Genomic DNA, 21,291 nt, shown 5'->3' on the forward strand with positions numbered 1-21,291 from the left:
GTAATTAGGGTTATGCACATTGAGCTCTCCTCTATTTTCACAAGATTACATGAAGCTCTCCCCGTTTTTCCTTAGCATGACGGTGATGGTGATGCCAATAGTGGTCGCTTGTCGATGGAATCATATCTTAGCAAGGGGCGGCTTGAGGTGGGGATCGGCTAGTGAGAATAGTCGGCATGATGAAGAACAACGAGGGAGAGAGGGTTAGAGATTAGTGTTTGCTTATGTGGGGTCCACTAAAATATTAAATTACGATCTGTTAGACCGAGATTGTCATCGATGATAAAATTGAAAGTTGAGATTGATGTAAATTTGATTATTTAAAATATATTTTTCCTTTAATAATTAATTATCCAGAAAGGTAGTTCCTTTTTTTTCCATTTAATGAACGATTAGAAAGGTAAGAGTCTAGTTGTAAAGATCCCTCACTTCTGGCTTAGTGGTAGGAGACTTGTTTTTTCAATAGACTCAAGTTCAATTTCTACTTGTGACACTTTGGATGAATATTGACAATGAAAGTTTTGAGCTATACCTTACGAGATTGTCAATTCGATTCACAAGTCCACCGGGTTTTTAGTCCCACCGAGAGTTCTGCTCTGTGTGACATTTTTGAAAGTTAAAAGTTGGTAATGCAAATAGCATAAACTGAAGGGGTATAAAGAAATTTGACCTTACATATTTAACCTCACCAATATTATTATATATCACTTTATCTATGTATCTATCTATCTATCTATGTATCCATCCATCCATCCATCATACAACCTTGAAATCATCTTCTCTCTCTACTTTCTTTCTCATCTCATCTTCACCTCAACCAAACACTTGGATCTAAACCTAACCTAACCTCCGTTAATGCCAATTTCCACTCAGATCTAAACCCATCTCACCTCACACACACAGCTTTTCAAACCCTAAGACCACCAATGACGTCATCCTTTCCAGAAGAGGTGTTAGAACACGTGTTGTCATTCCTAACATCCCAAACCGACCGTAACGCGGTGTCGTTGGTCTGCAAGACGTGGTACGAGACGGACCGCTGGTGCCGGAACCGGATATTCGTCGGCAACTGTTACGCCGTAAACCCTAGGATCCTAATTAGGCGCTTTCCGGATGTGAAATCGATTGAGTTGAAGGGGAAACCGCATTTTGCAGACTTTAATTTGGTGCCGGAAGGCTGGGGCGGGTACGTGTACCCGTGGGTTGTCGAATTGGCCCGGGCGTACCCGTCGTTGGAGGAGATTAGACTTAAGAGGATGGTGGTTACTGATGAGAGCCTAGAGATGGTGGCTAAGTCGTTTAATAACTTTAAGGTGTTGGTGTTGTCGTCCTGTGAGGGGTTTAGTACCGATGGACTTGCCGCCATTGCGGCTAATTGCAGGTGAAATAATTGACTTAATATTCTTGTTAGAGTTAGTTTGTTTGAAATTGTTTAGTTAGTTAGTAATATTAGGAATTAAAGTTGGGAGCTTGGAAACTAGTTTAGGTTATAGTGTAAATAGAGGTGTAGGATCATTCTATATGACGCCGTTTTCGTTTTTAATAATATTGAAAGAGGCCTGGTGGTGAGTTACTATGGAAATATCGTTGTTGTTCGTGTTGCTTGATCCAATTAAGTCGCAACAATTAAGTTTCATCATTATGTGATTTATGTGTTTGATTGGGTTATTTAATTCTGTGTTTGTAGGACTGTTCATTATTACGCGATTTGTTGCAATCAACAGCGCAGTTTACCTTCTTTGATTGCAACATTGCTTTTTTACATTATACAATAAAACTATAAAAGCTCATGTGGTTCTGAGCCAAAGTTGGTCAAATTTAGGGTTAGTAGAAGGTTTGTATTACTTTATATGTAAAAAACAACATAATGTTTGATAAATAAGTAACTTGGTTGTTGCATGTCGACTGAAGTCTAGATTTTTGTTTCCCGCCTCTCTCTCCTATTAATTATTCTGAACTTTGTTATAATCGTTTATTAAAACTTACCAAGTCGTAGAAGATTTCAGTTATAGGTTTATATCTTATCTTAAAATATACTTATTGTTAAAGCTTCATTATATGTAATATATAATTCTTAAATCTTCATTATTTTTTGTTTCTGATGTGGTTTAATAAATATAGAAACATACAAGCTATGATGCGCGTATACTCTTTTATTATTGCAATATGAGTAGTTTTTTTTCAATGAATATAACTTGATTTTAGTTTCAATCTGTTTATGCACTTTCTTTATTAATGCTTTTTATCCCATTTTCATTAACAGAAATTTGCGAGTACTCGATTTACGCGAATGTGAAGTTGAAGATCTAAGTGGACATTGGCTGAGTCACTTCCCCGACTCATTCACCTCACTCGAATCTCTTAACATGGCTTGTTTGGTTTCTGAGGTTAGCTTCTCAGCCCTAGAACGGTTAGTTGCCAGGTCACCCAACTTGAAAACCCTTAAACTAAATCGCACCGTACCCCTCGAGAAGCTATCTACACTCTTGAAACGGGCCCCACAGCTCGTTGACTTTGGAACAGGTGCTTACTCAGCTGAATTCCGACCAGATGTTTATTCAAGTCTAGCAGGTGTGTTTTCAGCATGCAAGAATCTTAAAAGCTTATCGGGTTTTTGGGATGTGACTCCTGCTTATCTTCCTGTTATAAACAACGTGTGTTCTCAGCTTACGTCTTTAAATTTGAGCTATGCGACTACACAAAGTCCTGATCTTACCAAGATTGTTAGTCAGTGTTGTAATCTGCAACGGCTTGTGGTGAGTTATAATGCTCATTCCATTATATACGGGCGTGCAAATGAACCGAATGAACATGAACACGAACACAGCTTGTTTATGTTCGTTTATTTAACTTTAAGCGGACAAACGAACATGAACACTTAAATGAATGAATTTTCTTTTTAGTGTTCGTTCATTAATAAAATAAACATGTTCATGTTAGATTATGTTCGTTAATATTCTAAAACACTCCACGAACATAAATGAGCAAACATAAACAAAACGACTTAAACTTGAGTATTCAGTTAAAGTCTAAAATACCATCATAAAGACCAAACATTTCTAAATTAAACAAATATATTTAAACAAGGGATTTTAAAATATGAAAATCAAATGTAACATATGATTCAAAAGTCAACAATATGTTAAAAGATTGTACCATATGTTTTGAATGTTGTAATTACTTATAACTCTTAAAATTATGTGAACATATCTTTCAAACTAACAAAAAAATTATTTACAGGTGTTAGATTACATAGAAGACACGGGCCTAAACACCGTTTCATTGTCCTGTAAAGATCTAAGAGAACTAGTCGTATTTCCATCTGACCCGTTTATCGGAGATGTGGACGTACAGTTAACCGAACATGGGCTCGTTGCAGTTTCAGAAGGCTGCTCAAAACTCCACTCAATCCTATACTTCTGTCGCCAAATGTCCAACTCAGCACTAATCCAAATATCCAAAAACTGCCCGAACCTAACCTGCTTCCGTTTATGCATTATCGAACCGCGCGCTCCCGATTACCAAACACTCGAACCGTTAGACACAGGGTTCGGTTCCATTGTTCAAAACTGCCAACACCTCACACGCCTCTCAATGTCAGGCCTTCTAACCGACCGCGTGTTCGAATACATCGGGACTTACGCGAAAAACCTCGATATGCTTTCAATAGCGTTTGCAGGGGACAGTGATTTAGGTTTACATTACGTGTTATCCGGGTGCGATCGTTTAAGGAAGTTGGAGATCCGAGATTGTCCGTTTGGTGATAAAGCTTTGTTGGCTAACGCTTCAAAGTTGGAGAGAATGCGATCCCTTTGGATGTCTTCGTGTTTGGTTAGTTTTGGCGCGTGTAAATTGCTTGGTCGGAAAATGCCCGGGTTAAACGTTGAAGTTATCGATGAACGGGAAAATGTAAACTCGATACCCGAATACGCGCCTGTTGAAAAGGTTTATATTTACAGGACGGTTTCGGGTCAACGGTTTGACGCCCCGGATTTTGTACGGATAATGGGTAAAGATAAAGATGCCGTGTACAATCTTTCTTGAGGTATTGTATCTGATATTCTGATTTATGAATTAAATATATAAAAAATGGATTTTTAACATATCAAGTTACGGTTAGTTGGCTAGAAATTGAAACCAACATGAACAATCCATTTAGCTAAACGGGTCACGTTTGTGTTAATTTGTCTGGTTGATCTTAACTCATTTATTTTTTAAATGTGTTTTATAAGTATTTTATGCCAAAATTTGAAGGTCAATAGAGAAACTAGTACAAGAAATAATAACCATAATGTAATTGTTTATATACATTTGTATTCTATTTTGTAAAATGATTTTTTAAAGTAAATATGTATGCAAAAAGTTAAACAAAATATATATAAATGTAATGTGATTTCAATGTAAATTTTTTATTGTAATTTTAATGTATTTTATTTCTGTAAAATGAGTTCATTACGATAACGTAATTATTTTCTGTACATTTGTATATACACATTTTCTTTTGTAAAATGTCATATTGAAGTATTAATATGCAAAGCGTATAAAAAATTTATAACTATAATGTAATTGTTTAATGTAAAATATAATAATAATAATTATTATTTTGTAAAATGTAATTATAATTTACTTCTTTGTAAAATGAATTTATCACTATAATTTAACTGCTTTATAAAGTTGTGTTCCGGCTTATGTTAAAATTTTCCGGGTCGAACGAACACTACTCATTTAGCACCCGTAATTTCATTCGATCATTTTTGACCTTTTCTATAAAATTTTAAAAATTCAGTAGATTTCACCATTTTAGTTCAAAATTCAATACTATTACTAAAACGCAAAACATTACAATGTGGTTACTATTTTTGGTAAATTTTGTCTTCGGTGTGTAATGCAAAGTATATTGGTATTTTATAAACTACATTTGACCTTTTGAATCGGTTTTATGCTACTTAGGTTCTCAAATAAAGGATTGAAGATGTCGCTTTCTGATTTTGGTACGTTTAGATCGTGATGCCACATTCGGTCTAGGAGTTCGTAGAATGTATTTGTAGTTTATTATTTATTTTGATAATAAAGATTTTTGTAAAATCATAATGTTTGTGATCTAAATTATCTCGTTAAACCCAAATCACTTGAATGGGCATGTCATATTTTTTTTACATATGGTGGGGGTGTTATTGATTGTTGTCTTGGCTTTAACGTTTTGCAATGGCCTTTGAGCCGTTTAGGTCCAGAATGTCGAGCAGTCGAGATGAGTGCATCAGGCACATGTTATTTTTAAGTACAATCAAATAAGCGTTTTGTGAATAATATTACCTTTTCTAATAAACATCATAAAAATTTAGCGTACAAACGATTTTATACTTGATAAAGTCATTTAACAATTTTTTGCACGTTAAAAAAGGTGTGAATTGTTTTTCAAAACTACTTGGATTATAGTTTTATAAAACAGTTTGATGATTGGTTTCAAATTATTTAAAAAAAATCCATAACTTCATTCAAATATATGAACACTGTTTTCTTGTGATTTTTTCTTTATTTATATAATCCTAGGATTACAGGGGCTGAATGAGTAAAAATGGAAAGATGTATAAGTGGATAAAGGTAATCAACTGCAAACCAAAAGCTTTATAATGTATTGGATGATGATATCCACTCCTTTATGCATCCATCATCATCATCATGCACATGTTTTTCATTCCTCATCATTTCCTTCTTCAGTTTTAACTTTTAATTATGATTCCCACAACCTATTCCTAAATTATCTGGTTCAGATTTTACAATCAAGTAGATGCTCATTAGAGTCAATTGTCTGAATGACTAGCTTGCTTTTTTAAAAAGTTAAGAATACAAGGTTTAATGTAACTTACTTTTTAACAAGATACCAACCATCTTGAATGTTTAAGCTGTCTTAATAATATAAAGATGATCTAGTGTCAATAGAGTCCATATGAACTGAACTTAGGTTTGATTTGATAGTTTGATGAGCCATCTTCATATGGATTAGTTGGTCAGTGGAATAGGTTTGTCTGATTCAAGAGCATTAATAATTTGTACACTTTTGTGCGCACACGTCACACCTATAACAACTATACATATGAATTCAAACGAGAATGACTAAATATTTGAAAACATAGATGAATACATTATTAATTAGCTTTTACACTTTTCGATCTCAATTTCTAATAGATGTATATTTCATGACTTGTAAACAACAAACATTGGTCTTCTATGAGAAGTTTTCTTCACTCATCAATGCATTAGAATATTATAATTTATAAGTAAATAAAACATCATATGGTTAGGGTTCTTTTTCTATATATTCAGTCGAACCATTATTCCTGAAAAGAAAGAACCGCTTGGGAATTTCTCGATTGACTCCTTGAAAGGTCAATACTTAGACGTTAGACCAACTGACATTTTGATATTTGGATGAATGGCAGGAAACACGTGTAGATATAACAAGAGTTTCTCCTATAGTGTGTTTGGAAGTAGTGTTTTCACAGCATGTCAGACTGCATTAAGAGCCGCTTCATGCAAAGTGGTCAAACATGGAAAATCATACATTGAAACGATTAATAATTCATTTGACTGTCATAACGTTTGCTTTATGAAAAACAATTTTAGCTGTCTAAAAGTTTTCAACTACATAATAAACAAAATAAATCAACAGATATTATCAAGGTTGCAGTTTGAGTACCGGGTCAGGTTCAAAAGAGGTATCTCTAATGGGAGATCAAAACGTTTGCGTTTGGTCCTTAAACTATATTACAATTAAAATTTAGGGAGAATAAACCGATTACTGTGACCTTTTTGAGCCCTGAATGGTCTGCAACAGCTGTTCAATCCTGTACTTCATGATGGGCTGACCCGATCTCGTTCTTTTAAGCATCTTTTCCTTCTGGGCTTCGCGCTGGGCATGAGACTTTTCTTTTTCTTCTCTTTTGAATTTAATGATAGCCTCTTTCTCCCTTCTCGCCTTTTCTTCTTCCTCCTGCTTCTGTTTATAAATTTCTTCTAGACGATATGCTTTTTTCGGCTTCTTCGAATGCCTCTCAACAACTTCCATGTCTTCACTTGTACCCTAAAAATAACAATCATAGTGGGTTCAAGTTTTTTATTTATTTATGATTTCATACAAAAAAATAAAAAAATTAAAACCAGCAAACATCCAATGACAATTGAGCGTGTCCAGTGGCAGGTATAAACTACGGCCGCTCAAAATACTGTTCAATATTTGTAAAAGAATTTAACAAGCCACCTTGAGCTTTTAACAAGCCGAAGTTCAGCTCGACTTTTAGCCTGTCAAAACAAGCAAGCCGAGCCTAGCTCGTTTAAATTTGAGCTTGCATTGGCTTGTGAACAAACAGGTAACTTTAGAGTTGTGTTGGCCTAAAACTAATTTTGTTCATAATATATAAACTTTATAAACAATAGTGTAGTATTTCAAATATCAATAGAAAAAACTATACTAATTCAAAAACAATATATTTTTAATTAAAAATGATTATGAAGATAAAGTCACCGTCACGTTTAAAGATTGCCAAAACAAAGTCGAGTACATAAATAAGACGGGGGTATGTAAGTCATTTTACAGTTATAGAAGAGACATAAGCTTTAAGTTTAGTTGCATTTTGTAAGTTAATGTTATATTGGTAGACTTTGCATTAACGAAAGCAAATTGATAAACAGGATTAAGAACAACCTCCGTGAGTTTTGTAGCTTTAGAAGAACCTTCCCCTTGATTCGGTTGCTTTAGTGTCTTTTTGTACTTGTTAACGTATTTAGCGTTTTTGTAGAACTCCCTTTGCTTCTCTGTGTATGAACACAGCTTAAATAAGTACTATGAAGCGGAGCATTTCAGTTTTCATGATCTAGAAACATACAATGCAATGTAATTAAAGCATATACTAAAGTTTATATATATAACTAATCCAAGTCCATGATATGTTTGGTTGGTAAACTTGTTGGTGAAATTGGCTACCCTTAAGACTGACAAACGAGTTGAGTTGGGCGGGTTCGTGTTGAAACGGACGGGATTTGATTGGAATTAGTTTCAAATTCCAATGCAAAGGAACGACGGGTTCCTTTGTTGTTGTATTATATATCTTAATTAATAATATTAAACTCTATTGGAGTATATTATATGGTTGACTAGTTAAGTGTATTTGATAAAAGAAATGAGGATAGATATGAATAATTGAAAAGACGTGCTGATTAAAGCCGGATTGTAACCATCGTTCTTTGATTTGGCGTTAACAAAAGCTTGAAGCGAGAGACCTCCGCCGCCCAATCTAGCTTTGTTCTTCTTCTTCTGAATATTGCTGCTGTTATTATTATTATTAAGAGCTGGAATCTGGTTATTATTATTATTATTGTTATTAGGGTTTCCTTTATTCTTCTTCATCTTTACAAATCAATCAATCAATCTACAGGAAGGAAGAATTATCGATGAAAAGAAGAAAAAAATGGTGTCTTGGGTGGAAACAACCCTAGAGATTAGTTCGATGAATTGGTTTTGTACACTGGGCTGGGCTGATCTCATGTTGTTTATTAGTGGACTCGTCCTCTACAAATTTTTATGGCTGTATGGACTGGGTACGGGCCAATTGGGTAAACCTGGAATTGGGTTTTCTCAGGAACCGGGTAGGAACCACACCCGGGGTCCCTAGGGTACGGATGGATACTCGCTAGAATCGGTTAGGGTGGGGTCAGTTACGATTCCTATCTGAAAATCGGGTACACCTATTCTATCTCGAATCATGAGTGTACTGATGGTTGTCAAAGTGGCTAAAGACAAAGCTTCCTGAATCACCAACTTCGTCATTCTATCTAGAATCGCATTAGCGTCGTAACAAAATATAGTGTCATTTCCACACAATTCGACTTGATCCGATTCCATTATTTCTTTCAATTCCTAGCAAAATTTCTTCACAATATGTTTTATAGAGGTGCACAAATCGGGTTTTTTCTTTCAAGGCGTCAGCCACGACGTTGGCCTTGCCTTCATGGTAAACGATCTCACAGTCGTAATCATTGAGCGTTTCCATCCATCGCCTTTGGCGCATGTTGAGCTCTTTTTGGTCAAAAATATGTTTCAAACTCTTATGATCAGTGTACACGGTAAATCTTACTCCATGGAAATAGTGCCTCCATATCTTAAGTGCAAAGATTATGGCGCCTAACTCTAGATCGTTAGTCGTGTAGTTCTTCTCGTGTACTTTGAGTTGACGAGAGGCGTAAGCGATTACTTTCTTGCGTTGCATTAGTATGCATCCCAAACCCGAGTGTGATGCGTCACTAAATACTACAAAATCCTCAGTACCTTCTGGCAAAGCCAAGATAGGTGCTTGGGTGAGCTTTTGTTTAAGTATATCGAACGCCTCTTGCTGCTTCGTTCCCCATTCATACTTGATGTTCTTTCGAGTTAATGAAGTTAGAGGAACGGCGATTCGAGAAAAGTTCTCAATGAACCTATGGTAGTAGCCGGCCAATCCTAAGAAATTTCGGATCTCGGTTGGCGACTTCGGGACCTACCACTTAGAAATAGCTTCAATCTTAGCGGGGTCCACTTGAATACCGTTAACGTTAATGACGTGACCAAGAAATTGCACCTCGTGCAACCAGAACTCGCATTTTGAGAACTTAGCGCACAACTTCTCGGTTCTAAGAATTTCAAGTAACGTTTGAAGCTGAATTTCATGATCAGCCTTAGACTTAGAGTAAATAAGTATGTCGTCGATGAATACGATAACAAATTTATCCAAGTACGGCTTGCAAATACGGTTCATCATGTCCATGAACGCAGCTGGGGCATTAGTGAGTCCAAACGGCATGACCGTGAACTCATAATGTCCATACATTGTTCGAAACGCGGTTTTCGGAATATCTTCGGTTTGAACTTTGAGTTGGTGATAGCCGGAACGAAGATCGATTTTTGAAAAATAGCTAGCACCTTGAAGTTGGTCGAAAAGATCATCGATACGAGGGAGTGGATATCGGTTTTTGATTGTGACTTTGTTCAACGCACGATAATCGATACACATTCGCATGGATCTGTCCTTCTTCTTGACAAATAGAATTGGCGCTCCCCAAGGTGACGAGCTCGGTCGAATAAAACCTTTCTCCAATAACTCATCGAGTTGTTTCTTTAACTCCTTCATCTCGGTTGGCGCTAAGCGATACGGAGCTTTGGCGATCGGAGCAGTACCGGGAATAAGATCAATCCTAAATTCTACTTCACGATCGGGAGGGATTCCAGGAAGTTCATCGGGAAAGACGTCAGAAAAGTTAGAAACAATAGGGACGTCTTTGATTTCTTTTGGCTTAGACTCTTCAATGACGTAGGCCATGAATGCGAGGCATCCTTGATTCAAACATTTGTTAGCCCTAATCATAGAAATTATGCTAACTTGGTCAGCGTCTTTGTCCCCTTCAATTCGAATCGTTCGTTTATCAGGGGCTTGAAGTTCAAGTGTTTTGCTATTGCAAATGATACGAGCATGGTTATCGGATAACCAATCCATACCAAGTACAATATCAAAACCAGCCAGACTCATGGGCAACAAACAAATAGGCAAAATATAACCGGCTAGAAGGATTTTTCCGTTTTCAAGGGCTTCAGAGATCTTAACGATTTCGCCACTAGCAGTCTCGACGCTTAGAGTTTTATCTAATTTTGTTAATGGTTCGTTTAATAGACTACAAAAACTATAATCTATAAAACTTAAATTGGCACCCGAATCAAATAAAACTCTAGCATAGGTGTCGTTGACTAGAAATGTACCGGTTATGGTTTCCGGCATATCAGCGGCCATTTTTGTGTCGAGTACGAAGACTCGAGCGTTTCCTTTCTTGTTTTGGCCACTTCCACCCGCACCACCAGCGTCAGGTTTGTCCTTTGGGCACTCAAAACTCAGATGGCCCATCTCCTTGCAATTAAAGCAAGTCATCTTCTTCTTCCAACAAGTAGCAGCATCATGTCTCGTACGATTACAGGATTCACAGACTTTAGGAGACGGGGCGAAATTGCATCGACCCTTGTGGTATCTCCTACAGGTCTTACATAGCGTAGAATTGTTTCGGTTTACGCCCTTGCCTCTAAAGTTAGAACTTCCTCCAGTCTTTCCTTAAGCAACTGTTGGTGTCACCTTCTTATCCTCCTCTCTATTGCGGACCATGCCGCCCATCAAATAACCGGCCAACTCCATAGCAGAGTCAGCGGTTTGAGGTAGGTGAGACCTTACCATGTCGCGGATTTCCCGCGGAAGTCCCCAAATGTATCGGGTGACTTTGCTGGATTCCGGACTCACCAACTGTGGAACTAAACGACAATACTCAAGGAACTTAGTATTGTACTCACGAAGATTTGTCCCCACGACCTTATGATTAAGAAACTTTGTTTGGACTTGGTCGGTTTCGTGCACGGGACAAAACTTCCTCATCACCATAGCCTTGAATTCTTCCCACGACAGGCCATACATCACGTCTCTTCCCTTACTCATTAATAGCGCATTCCACCACTCGTGCGCTTCACCTTTGAAAATGAGAGCGGAGTATTGAATTTTCTCCTCTTCGGAACACTTGCTTGTGATAACAAGAGTTTCCATCTCCTCGAGCCACCTCACGGTTGTGATGGCTCCCTTGTCACCATGGAACTCCTTTGGTCCATAGTACTTAAAATCTTTGAACATACACCCACTAACTTTCAACCTCTTAAACTTTTGCCTAACACCTTCGTCGGCATTAGACCCATGATCGCTCTCTTCATCACGAAAAGGTTTAGGACGATATTTAACGGATTTCGATGGATGAACGGAAGGGTTAACAGTTCGGGAATAGATTGTCGAGATTGAGATATAAACGCGGATTCTTCCCTAACCGCATCTTTAATCATCTTTTGGATTTTATTCATGTATTTCTCGGGAATTTCTTCCTCTCGCTCATTTTCAGGGCCTTTCCCCTTATCTCTCATTTCTTTTTCTTTTCGAGTGATATCATTGTTATTACTTTGTTCAGACATATTTTTTTTCTTTTTCTTTTCAATGTAAGTCTGAAATTTTAACAACATTTCTTTATTAACCACACATTTATTTATTATACATTGATATATGTATATATATATCCCAAGGATATATATATTTTACAATACACATACATATATATATATCGTTTCTACGATATATATAGCTGGTCCTATCATTACATAAGAACGTTTCATACGTTCTTTATTTATACACATCACATACAAAACTATTTTACACACATAGCTTCTCATTACATTCCACCATCTTTAATTCTTCAAAAAGTTCTTCACAACCTTCGATATTTTGTTGCACTTACGAAGGAGTGTTTCTCCAACTTTCTTCTTTTTCTTCTCTTCCTCGTCTACCTTCTTCCTCCAATCGTCGGTTTCGTGCAATGCACGATCCAGATGTTCTTCATACGATTGAGGGACTATATTGGGTATCCATACTGCGGAGGTGGGTCACGGAAACCCAGAGTCACTATCTCGTAATGATTCCTCGGCTCTGGATACGGAACATAGTCCATGTCAGATGAAAGGTAGAGGTAGGTCTTGGCAGCTTGATTCTGCTCTCGGATCTCGTCGGCTTGCTCTTGAATTGATGGAAGTTCTCCTTGGAATGGTGGGAAGCTTAATTCCTCAATTTTTCAAGATGCTGGACATATGGATCCACAGAACCATAGCTTGGATTTTGGGAAGTGAGTGATCCATCCATTGGGCTTGGCATCTCATTTGGATTCTCAGGATGCTCTTCTCCCGGTTCCTCTTCAGTCTCTTCCTCGGGATCCGCCTTTTCTTCAGGATCCTCCTCTTCATCGGGGTTCTCTTCTTCTTCCGATTCTTCTTCTTCCGGTTCATCTTCCTCCATGGGTTGTGCGGTTTCATCGTTTATTGAGATCATCTGAAAAGTCTCAGTGGGCATCATTATTCTCATCTTGGGTCTACGGGATCGTCCTTCACCGTTGCGTTGTTTGGTTGGGAACTAACTTCTTTGAAGGTGGAACTTCCGGCATGCCACTCTTGTTTTTCGGAAAGATATTTCATCCACTCGGAGGATGGTTGAGAGTTCGGTAGGTATCCGGCTGGATAGCATTGTGGTATTTCAGAGGGTTGATAAGTGGGGATCTCTGTTGGATGGTACATTGGTATTTCTGAAGGATTATATATCGGTAGGGTTGGTGGATGGTAGCGTGAATGTCTTAGTGGCTCCATTCCTTGCTTCGGTGGACTATCGGGAACATCTATTGGGTAGTGTCGACTTCCGGGGTAGTATACTGGTTTGGTCAAGTCGTGTTCCACATCTTGGTTTAAATACGCTTCATAGTATCCTTCGCTCATATTGTCCTCGGGATAAGGTTCGGCAATTCCGGCCTCCTTTGCCTTGCGCATAAAGTCTTCGATGTGAGCTTTAAACGACATCTATAATATGGGTGGTTTACAGTGTGGAGTGGGAAAGAAAGGTTACCAGCCTATCTTATCCCTAAAACACATAAACAATTATTTTCTAAACTTGGATCGAAGCTTGGGTATTGTTTTATGATACCCAATTCTCTAAGATCGATAGCTCTGATACCAAACTGTCATACCCCCTACTAAGGCCTAGGAGCGCGACCCATAAGTTGGTATCGTAATTGTAAATAAATCAGAGTTGCGTTAATTTGCGGAAGACTTATAAACTTTAAGGATCAAAAAGTGTAATATTTATATATATTCAAAAGACGGGATTCTAACACCCGCTTAAGTTACAAAATATTTATGTGTTTAATAATTACAAACCACCATGTTTATATATTAAGTTAAAAAAGATATCCGAGCCATCGGATATATCAATAGCACTTCGATTCTCCAAGTGCTAATCTTGTTCACCTGCAAAATGTAATAAAATATGTCAGCAACGAATGCTGGTGAACACGCTGACGCAAAATAATTTCTTTTACTTTATTACCACTCGAGACTACGCCTGCCTCGGCCCAACGTGGCTTAGGAATAACAAAGTCAAATAAAACATTATAAACTAGAGCCTCTACGCTAGGTCACCTCAGCAAACACCGCAGAGTTCGACTTAATTAAGTACCCGTAAATATACACATAAGGTCGTACTCCCTGCAGGAGAGCATCCTACGACCAAGGGTGGTGCGATCATGCCCATACATCGCATAGTACCACCTATGTAAGGATCTAGACATATGTATACCACAGCCTGAGAGCTAGGTTCATACCCATAGTTATAACGGTTTTAGGAACACATAGTTCCTTGTAAACAATTTCATATAACAAGTTTGACTCATTTTAAAATAAGTTTAAAAGTTTGGGGGCGTATTCACCTTATCTCTTTAGGATCGGCTTCACTCACCGTCCAAGGGTCTTTCCCTTTCTTTATCTCGAACCTATAGTTACGAGTATAAATATTTGTTATTCGGATACACGATCCGGCTTAAGACCTTTAGTCTTATATCTCAATCCTCGATTGAACCTTTAGTTCAATTCTTATTTACTTGAAACCTCTTGTTTAAAAGTAAATTATAAACCTTTAGTTTATATTCAAAACCCGACGTTTCTTCTTCTCCAAGAAACGTAATCATTTATTTAAGAATACTCTTTATTCTTTAAATAATATTTTCATAACAAAGAATATAATCATATATACTTACACACATATATATATGTTGTCACTATATTCATCAATCATACTTTTATTCATTTCTTTGTTATGTTTTCTTTTTTTTTTATCGAGGCATCGAGTATAACCTCGACTTAAAGCTTAAGCCTTGAATATAATATTAAATTATATTGAATTCGACATTACGCCTAACCTTAATGGCGTACCGAAATCCTAGGGACTTGAGCAGCACTCCGACGCCGCTTTACTTCTCGATCGTCAAACGATTACGCCAAACTTCCGTACCCATCGACACGTTTATCGAGATTCATTGTCATTTCAATAACACCTTCTTGGTATATGTGGGTGGAGGGTGGCACAACTTCTAAACGAAACGTTGGTACACAAAACGAGAGATTCGAGACACGCTTATCGAGGAAACGAGGCACGAATTTCAAGGTATTCTAGAGAGATGTGTGAGCTGTGTTTAGGATGCCTGGAGTGAGATCCCATGGCCGCTATTTATAGGAAATATTTTGGACCCCATCGCGGTACGCGATGGGTCACTGGACATATCTATCGCGTACCGCGATATAGGACTGTCAAGTCACACATATAGGCCTGCCACGTGTTAACACGTGGCAGTCGCCGCTCCACATGGCGGCAGTGTTGCCACGTGGTGACACGTGGCAGCACATGGTGCCACCGTGTGCCACGTGGCACACGTGTCACAAATTCTTTTGTCCATCGTGTAGCGCGATAGGACAAGAAATCATATTTTTCGTTTTTAACCCTCAAGTTTGGAATTTGGCAATTTTAGTCCCTAGACTTTGAAAAGTTGATACTTTGAACTCGAAATTTTTAGGTTGATACATTATTAGAGTTCGAAACTCTCTTTAACAAATTGTCACAAAACTTGCAACCATCGCTCACCACCCCCAAACCTCAATTACACCAAAGTTTCGGGTTCCAATTATGCTGAAGAGCCCCGATAACGAATGGGGCATTGGAGTTTTAGTTAGAAATATCCTTGCTGGTCGTAACTTTACCTACTTAGTAATTTGTTTTATTATTATTTATTCATTATTTTATTTCTTTAAATTCTTTCGTTAATACGTCCTGTTCGTTTCACGGATTTAAAAGGAATTCTAAGGAATGAGATTTTAAATCCCATAAATTGGTCTGTTTGTTTCACTAAATGAAGGAATGGGAATGGAAACTAAATCCCATGAAATCTCACATTTCATAGGATTTTAAAATCCCACCTATTTTGGAAGGATTGTTATAAAAAGATAAGGAATGTTTTATTAACCATAATCAGCCGTTCTTTCAAACCACCGTGACCACCGTCTTCGTCACCGTGTTCCACCTCCGCCCTTCACCGCCGTTCTTTCACACCACCGTGACCACCGTCTCCGTCACCGTCTTCCACCTCTGCTCTTCACCGCCGTTCTTTCACACAACCGTGACCACCGGCTTCGTCACCGTATTCCACCTCCGCTCTTCACCGCCGTTCTCCAGCACCGTGAACCACTGTCTTGCTCATCTACCTCCACCGCCGTACTTCTACGTCACTGTGAGCCACCCTCTTGCTCATCTATCCAAGCCAAAGAAAGTCCGCCAAGGTAATCAACCTTATTTTTCCTTCTAGTCTGTTAGATAGTTACTGTATATATAGGTGTGTATGTATAGTATTACTGAGTGAGCATTCCTTGTTATGTTATAAGCAGCTCACATAACTGATAAATTTTTATGTCACTTTATTATTTGTTTATTTTTATGAATTTTTAATCATTTTTGATTTTTTAATAAATTTTCTAATTTTTATTTTTTTAGATTTTTTTATATTATTACTTTTTTTGTTATTTTATTATTTATGTGTTAGTAAAGGGTGATGAAGAGAATGGAGAAGATTCCAATTCTAATAACATATTAACAAACCAAATGCATGATTAGGATTTCAAACATTCCATTCCAATTTCAATTCAAATTCCAATTCCTTTAAAAAAATTCCGTGAAACGAACGCGCCCTAAATGTTACACTATTCTAATATATTTTTATATTGTTTGTTTACTTTTATGTTGTTTGGTATGGAGTCGAGGGTCTCGTTAGAAGCAGGATCTCTATCACTAGGGATAGATGTAAGGTTTGCCTACAATCTATCCTTTCCAGTCTATATTAATAATTTTTATTATTTGTGAGATTTACCGGGTATAGTTGTTGTAATTATATCATAGAGTTTTATTTTGGATACTAGTTAACTAAACTACATGTAATCTGGTAAGTATTTGTCTTTTAAGATAAAAATAAAAAATATATGAAAAATATAAGAACATGAAGAACATAAAGATAAATCTGAAAAGGTTAAAGATAATATGATATGATAATTTGAGGATAAATATGGTAAGAAGAATAAAAAACATGGATGTTACAATATTCTCTAATTATACTTCGAACTAGATCGTTATTATTAACGGGACTCGATCCCTCAACATCTTTGAAACACCATTTGCGTATCATAATATCGTAGGCCAAAAAAAGTGTTTTTAAAAACATCTCTCTCTTTCTCGATCTCACAATATTATCTTCTACATATACAATTTCTTGTATGCTCAAACATTTTTCTAACTAAAATTGATTTTGTAAAGAGGCCGCTCCCCATATACTTTGCTAGTTGCTTAGTAACAAAAAGTAAAACGTAGATTCAAAAGATAAACTACATTTAACCAAACATATTGATATTCCCATAAATAACCATTCACACAAACACTTTCATTTCATGTTTCCGGGTCAACCCGACCCACCTGGGACACAAAAACTTCTTCATTCTTAATCTTAATCCTAATCCATATTTCTACTCAAGCAATAAAGGACATTTTCGTCTTTTCACCATCTAAATCCCCACACACATTACCCATGCATTCTATTCTCACCACCACCTTCATCTCCACCCATCGGCTTTTCTTGCATTTCCATTTCTACCCTTAGCTCCACCGCACCATTGTCTTGAATTCCCGATACTTCCCCTGCATCCACCACTATCGGCAGCGGTATCGGTGTTATCTCATCTTTTGGTTGAACCATTGGTATCACTTGCATTTTCTTGCCTTTGTAGATCATGTACAACACCATTTGCCCTATTCCAAACACGAAACCTAACACATTTGGAGTCTACACAAAACAATTTTATAAATATTATTATATATTTCTAAAAATGTTAAAAGAGTGCATTTATGTATAAAAGTAAGATTAAACCCTTACGGCTATAAAATAATCATTGATCAATAGACCGTAGCAAAACCAGACAATCGCGCAAAGCGTGAGGAAGAACGACAAAAAGAATGGCATGTATTCAACGCTCTTCGTTCGTATAACCATTCTCTGTCCACACACAAAAAATATCATTAAATTTCAATATATTAACTGATAAACAGTTAATATAATCAATGTTTTCATACCAAGACCGGTCAGATTGCTTTCATAATTTGATGAAATGACAAACAAATTAGAAAAAAAACAAACATATATATTATCTTTTATACACAAACTATGGAACTATCTTGTCTTCTAGTGGATCTATGATAATGCAAACCTTAAAACAAAAAAACAAAAGGCCAATTAGTAAATGTAAATGAGATTTTGAAGGAAAAATATGAAAACATTTGTTCCAACCATCAACCCGGTTCACCGGTTCAACCAATAACCAGAGATTCAAAGTACTCAACCAGACCAATCCAGTCCGGTTCTAAGAACAATATACGTAATAAAACTTTACCATAATGCTAAGGGGAGCTGCAAATACGCAAACCGAAAAGACGGAGCAAATCCAACCAACAAGATTGACCCGTTTAGGCCCGCGGTCGGTTACTAGAAGTGTTGTAACAACGATCACCGTAAACGATAGTGTATTAAATAGCACAAGCACCTTCACTGTAGATATCTACAAATAAATCATAAGTCGGCAAAATTAGTTTAACCACTTATCATACAAATTATAAAGACATATATACATATATATATATAGATACATACCAGTGATTCTCTAGTGGCATAGATGAGAAAGAAGACAATATATGCTGATTCAATGGCACATCCAATGGAGTTAATGGTGATGATCATCGTGCCATTTTCGGTCTTGATATTGCCATAATACAATAGCAACATGCAGCTGAATAATGCAACCGAGTATGGTACGGAGTGAAAGCCATGTGTCGATTTTTTCTGGTAGATCTTATAGAAAGTTGGCCTGCGGGTACGAGAAAAGAATATATTAGCGGGTTACAATTAAATTCATAAACTTGTTTATAACAACACATAGAAGCACTACAAATAAATTTAAAAGATGACAAAAATCTTATCTAACACTCATTGACACAACTTTAAAGATTCCTTTAGAATCGAAGGTTTCAACTATCCGTCGATGATTATTGACGGATACATTTCATGGGAATTTTTCATGAATGAAAATTAATTTTCTAGTAGTGAAAGACTCGCGAGAAGAGATCTTACAATGGAGACAAGAACACGCAGAAAGAGATGATGTTGCCTGTAAAACAAAAGAAAACATAAAACTGCAATAAGTAATACATAAAGCTACCAAAAGAATTTGTAGGAAATTAACAAGAAATGATGAAGAACATGAAGATCTATATATATACCAAGAATGCCAAAAACTGAAGCTAGGTGATGAGTAGGGAAACTCATTGTGGTTGGGATGATGAAGCTCTCTCTCTATATATATGGTTGAAAGAAAGGAGCTTATGGAAGAAGAACTTAACAAGACCAACATATTTATAGGTCTTTTGAAAGGCAAGAAAATGGAATTTGGTGTGCTTTCACATGTGTATTGTTTTACTTAATTTTAATATTTATTTTTTTGGGTTAACTAATTAGTATCACATTTCTTGTGATTTCAATTGTAAAATTATATGCAAAAACAAAATGAAGTAAATTCATGATTTTGACAACTAATTTTGGAATGATTATAGCATTTTTATATATATATTTAAAAAAGAATTAATAGTCGACTTGATATACAGTTTAATAGATAAAATAAATATTTGTCTAAATATATATTTTAATAAAATATTATGAATGGTTAGTTATAAAAAATATAACTATTATAAATAACATATTTAAGAAGGTAATTAAATATTTAAAAAGATTACATATTTATTGTTAATTTCAAGGATATAAGTTAGGTTAAATATCTTGCAATTGACATTCTAGTCCCATGACATGAGTCGAAAGCTTATTAAAGAGGTGTTTTTCACAGTGGTGGGTTACCACCTTGAAGGTGATCTTAGGTGAGTTAATCCAGAAGCGTCAAAATTAGTATAACAGTTGCAAACCCAAAAAACTTACTTAGGTATTGAGGGTAGATGCATAAAACTAGCGTTGTGCACGTGTACGTTTAATTTAGTGGATTTCCCATATATACATAAAAATTCAAATTTTTATTTAAGTGACAACTCATTTTTTAGTGTATAGATGGTTCATAATCTTCTTATGGACGAGCATATGGAGTATGAGTTGTATTGAACGTTTTTTATCCGGTTAATTATAACTTTAACATTACACGACATTTTACTGTATATAAGTAATTAAGAACTAATGCGGTATATAAGGGTTATCACAATATAAAAGTTCACATACATTTCGTCACGACAAACTTATTTTGGTAATTATAACTTACTCTCATCAAAACCATGATCTAAATCATTGCATTTTGTTAAAGCTACTCAAGAAACATTTTTAATGTTTAGGTCAGGCAATGAATATGAACATAGAATAATGAAAGAAAATACATACCGAAGACACGTGAAAAACTTTCTTTTTATTTTAAGGATAAAGGAAAGGGGTCACGTTGCAATTAAATCAAAATCTTTTTTAATTAAATAAAATTATTTTCCCCTCTTCCCCTTCAACCCGTCAACAAGCCGACCCCCTTGCTTTGATATGATTCGTGAACTCTGGGACTTGATACACCCGTTTGACCCTTAATTAACACGCCTTCGCTTGTTATATTAAACTCGTGTAATTGACAGCAAGACTTTAACGAATTTGAATCAATTTGCATTAAATCGAGCCGCGGACAACCTGATCTCAAAATCCTACAAAAATCCGTCCATAATACAATTAAATTTACTACATACTCCTCAATACCTCTTGAACCAATACCCTATACCGATTAACGCTTTGAAGCAGTCTTGAGCCACTTTTGATCCACGTTCTCGGCCGAAAACCCTAAGTGGCCGAACACCTTCAATTCGTGCTCTATTATTAAAAAGTGTAACTAATTGTATTAAGTAGATTAGTTATCGTGTAAACTATAGTATTACTTTGTAGTGTTATTACTTATTACTTGAACAATAACGCAATTATTTGCATACCAACAATAGTTTAATTAGTTTTTTATAATGTAGTGGTAATTAGTTGACAATACCATAATTATTAAACAAAATCAAGTAATTACATTACGCACAATAATTACTCTACTGGCTAGTAGTACAAAAAATGTCATGGCAGGTTTTCTTAAAGATATAAATTTCTTAAAATTTACAAAAGGGTCCTACTAGGGACACCTCACACCTCCTATACGCCTCGTATAAAGCTATACGGGGTCTATACATCCCGTATATATAGTGTTATACGGAGCATATATGGGGG

At 36.3% G+C, this 21,291-nt stretch overlaps 3 protein-coding genes across 3 annotated transcripts; 1 reads left to right on the forward strand and 2 right to left on the reverse strand.

The window, feature by feature from the left end:
• Window positions 1-605: 605 nt before the first annotated feature.
• On the forward strand, window positions 606-5,154 carry LOC143588897 (protein TRANSPORT INHIBITOR RESPONSE 1-like). Its single transcript, XM_077069793.1, has 4 exons — window positions 606-1,381; window positions 2,264-2,756; window positions 3,241-4,045; window positions 4,951-5,154. Exons 1-3 carry the CDS (start codon window positions 927-929, stop codon window positions 4,042-4,044), a joined length of 1,752 nt encoding a protein of 583 aa, XP_076925908.1. The 5' UTR covers window positions 606-926; the 3' UTR covers window position 4,045; window positions 4,951-5,154.
• A 1,417-nt stretch (window positions 5,155-6,571) lies between these two features.
• LOC143588903 (uncharacterized) lies at window positions 6,572-8,438 on the reverse strand. The gene is made up of 3 exons (XM_077069798.1): window positions 8,212-8,438; window positions 7,703-7,812; window positions 6,572-7,081 (listed from the first exon to the last, which is right to left on the reverse strand). The coding sequence occupies exons 1-3, from the start codon at window positions 8,402-8,404 to the stop codon at window positions 6,797-6,799; spliced, it is 588 nt and encodes a 195-aa protein (XP_076925913.1). The 5' UTR covers window positions 8,405-8,438; the 3' UTR covers window positions 6,572-6,796.
• Window positions 8,439-17,486: 9,048 nt separating this feature from the next.
• Window positions 17,487-19,326, reverse strand: LOC143588904 (bidirectional sugar transporter SWEET9-like). The gene is made up of 6 exons (XM_077069799.1): window positions 19,281-19,326; window positions 19,132-19,168; window positions 18,655-18,868; window positions 18,398-18,562; window positions 17,884-18,003; window positions 17,487-17,793 (listed from the first exon to the last, which is right to left on the reverse strand). Exons 1-6 carry the CDS (start codon window positions 19,324-19,326, stop codon window positions 17,533-17,535), a joined length of 843 nt encoding a protein of 280 aa, XP_076925914.1. The 3' UTR covers window positions 17,487-17,532.
• Window positions 19,327-21,291: the final 1,965 nt, after the last annotated feature.

This window comes from Bidens hawaiensis, unplaced genomic scaffold (genome assembly GCF_021521415.1).
Source record: "Bidens hawaiensis isolate Kalapana, Puna unplaced genomic scaffold, B.hawaiensis_p1.1 tig00036873_1, whole genome shotgun sequence".
NCBI classification, from domain to species: domain Eukaryota; kingdom Viridiplantae; phylum Streptophyta; class Magnoliopsida; order Asterales; family Asteraceae; genus Bidens; species Bidens hawaiensis.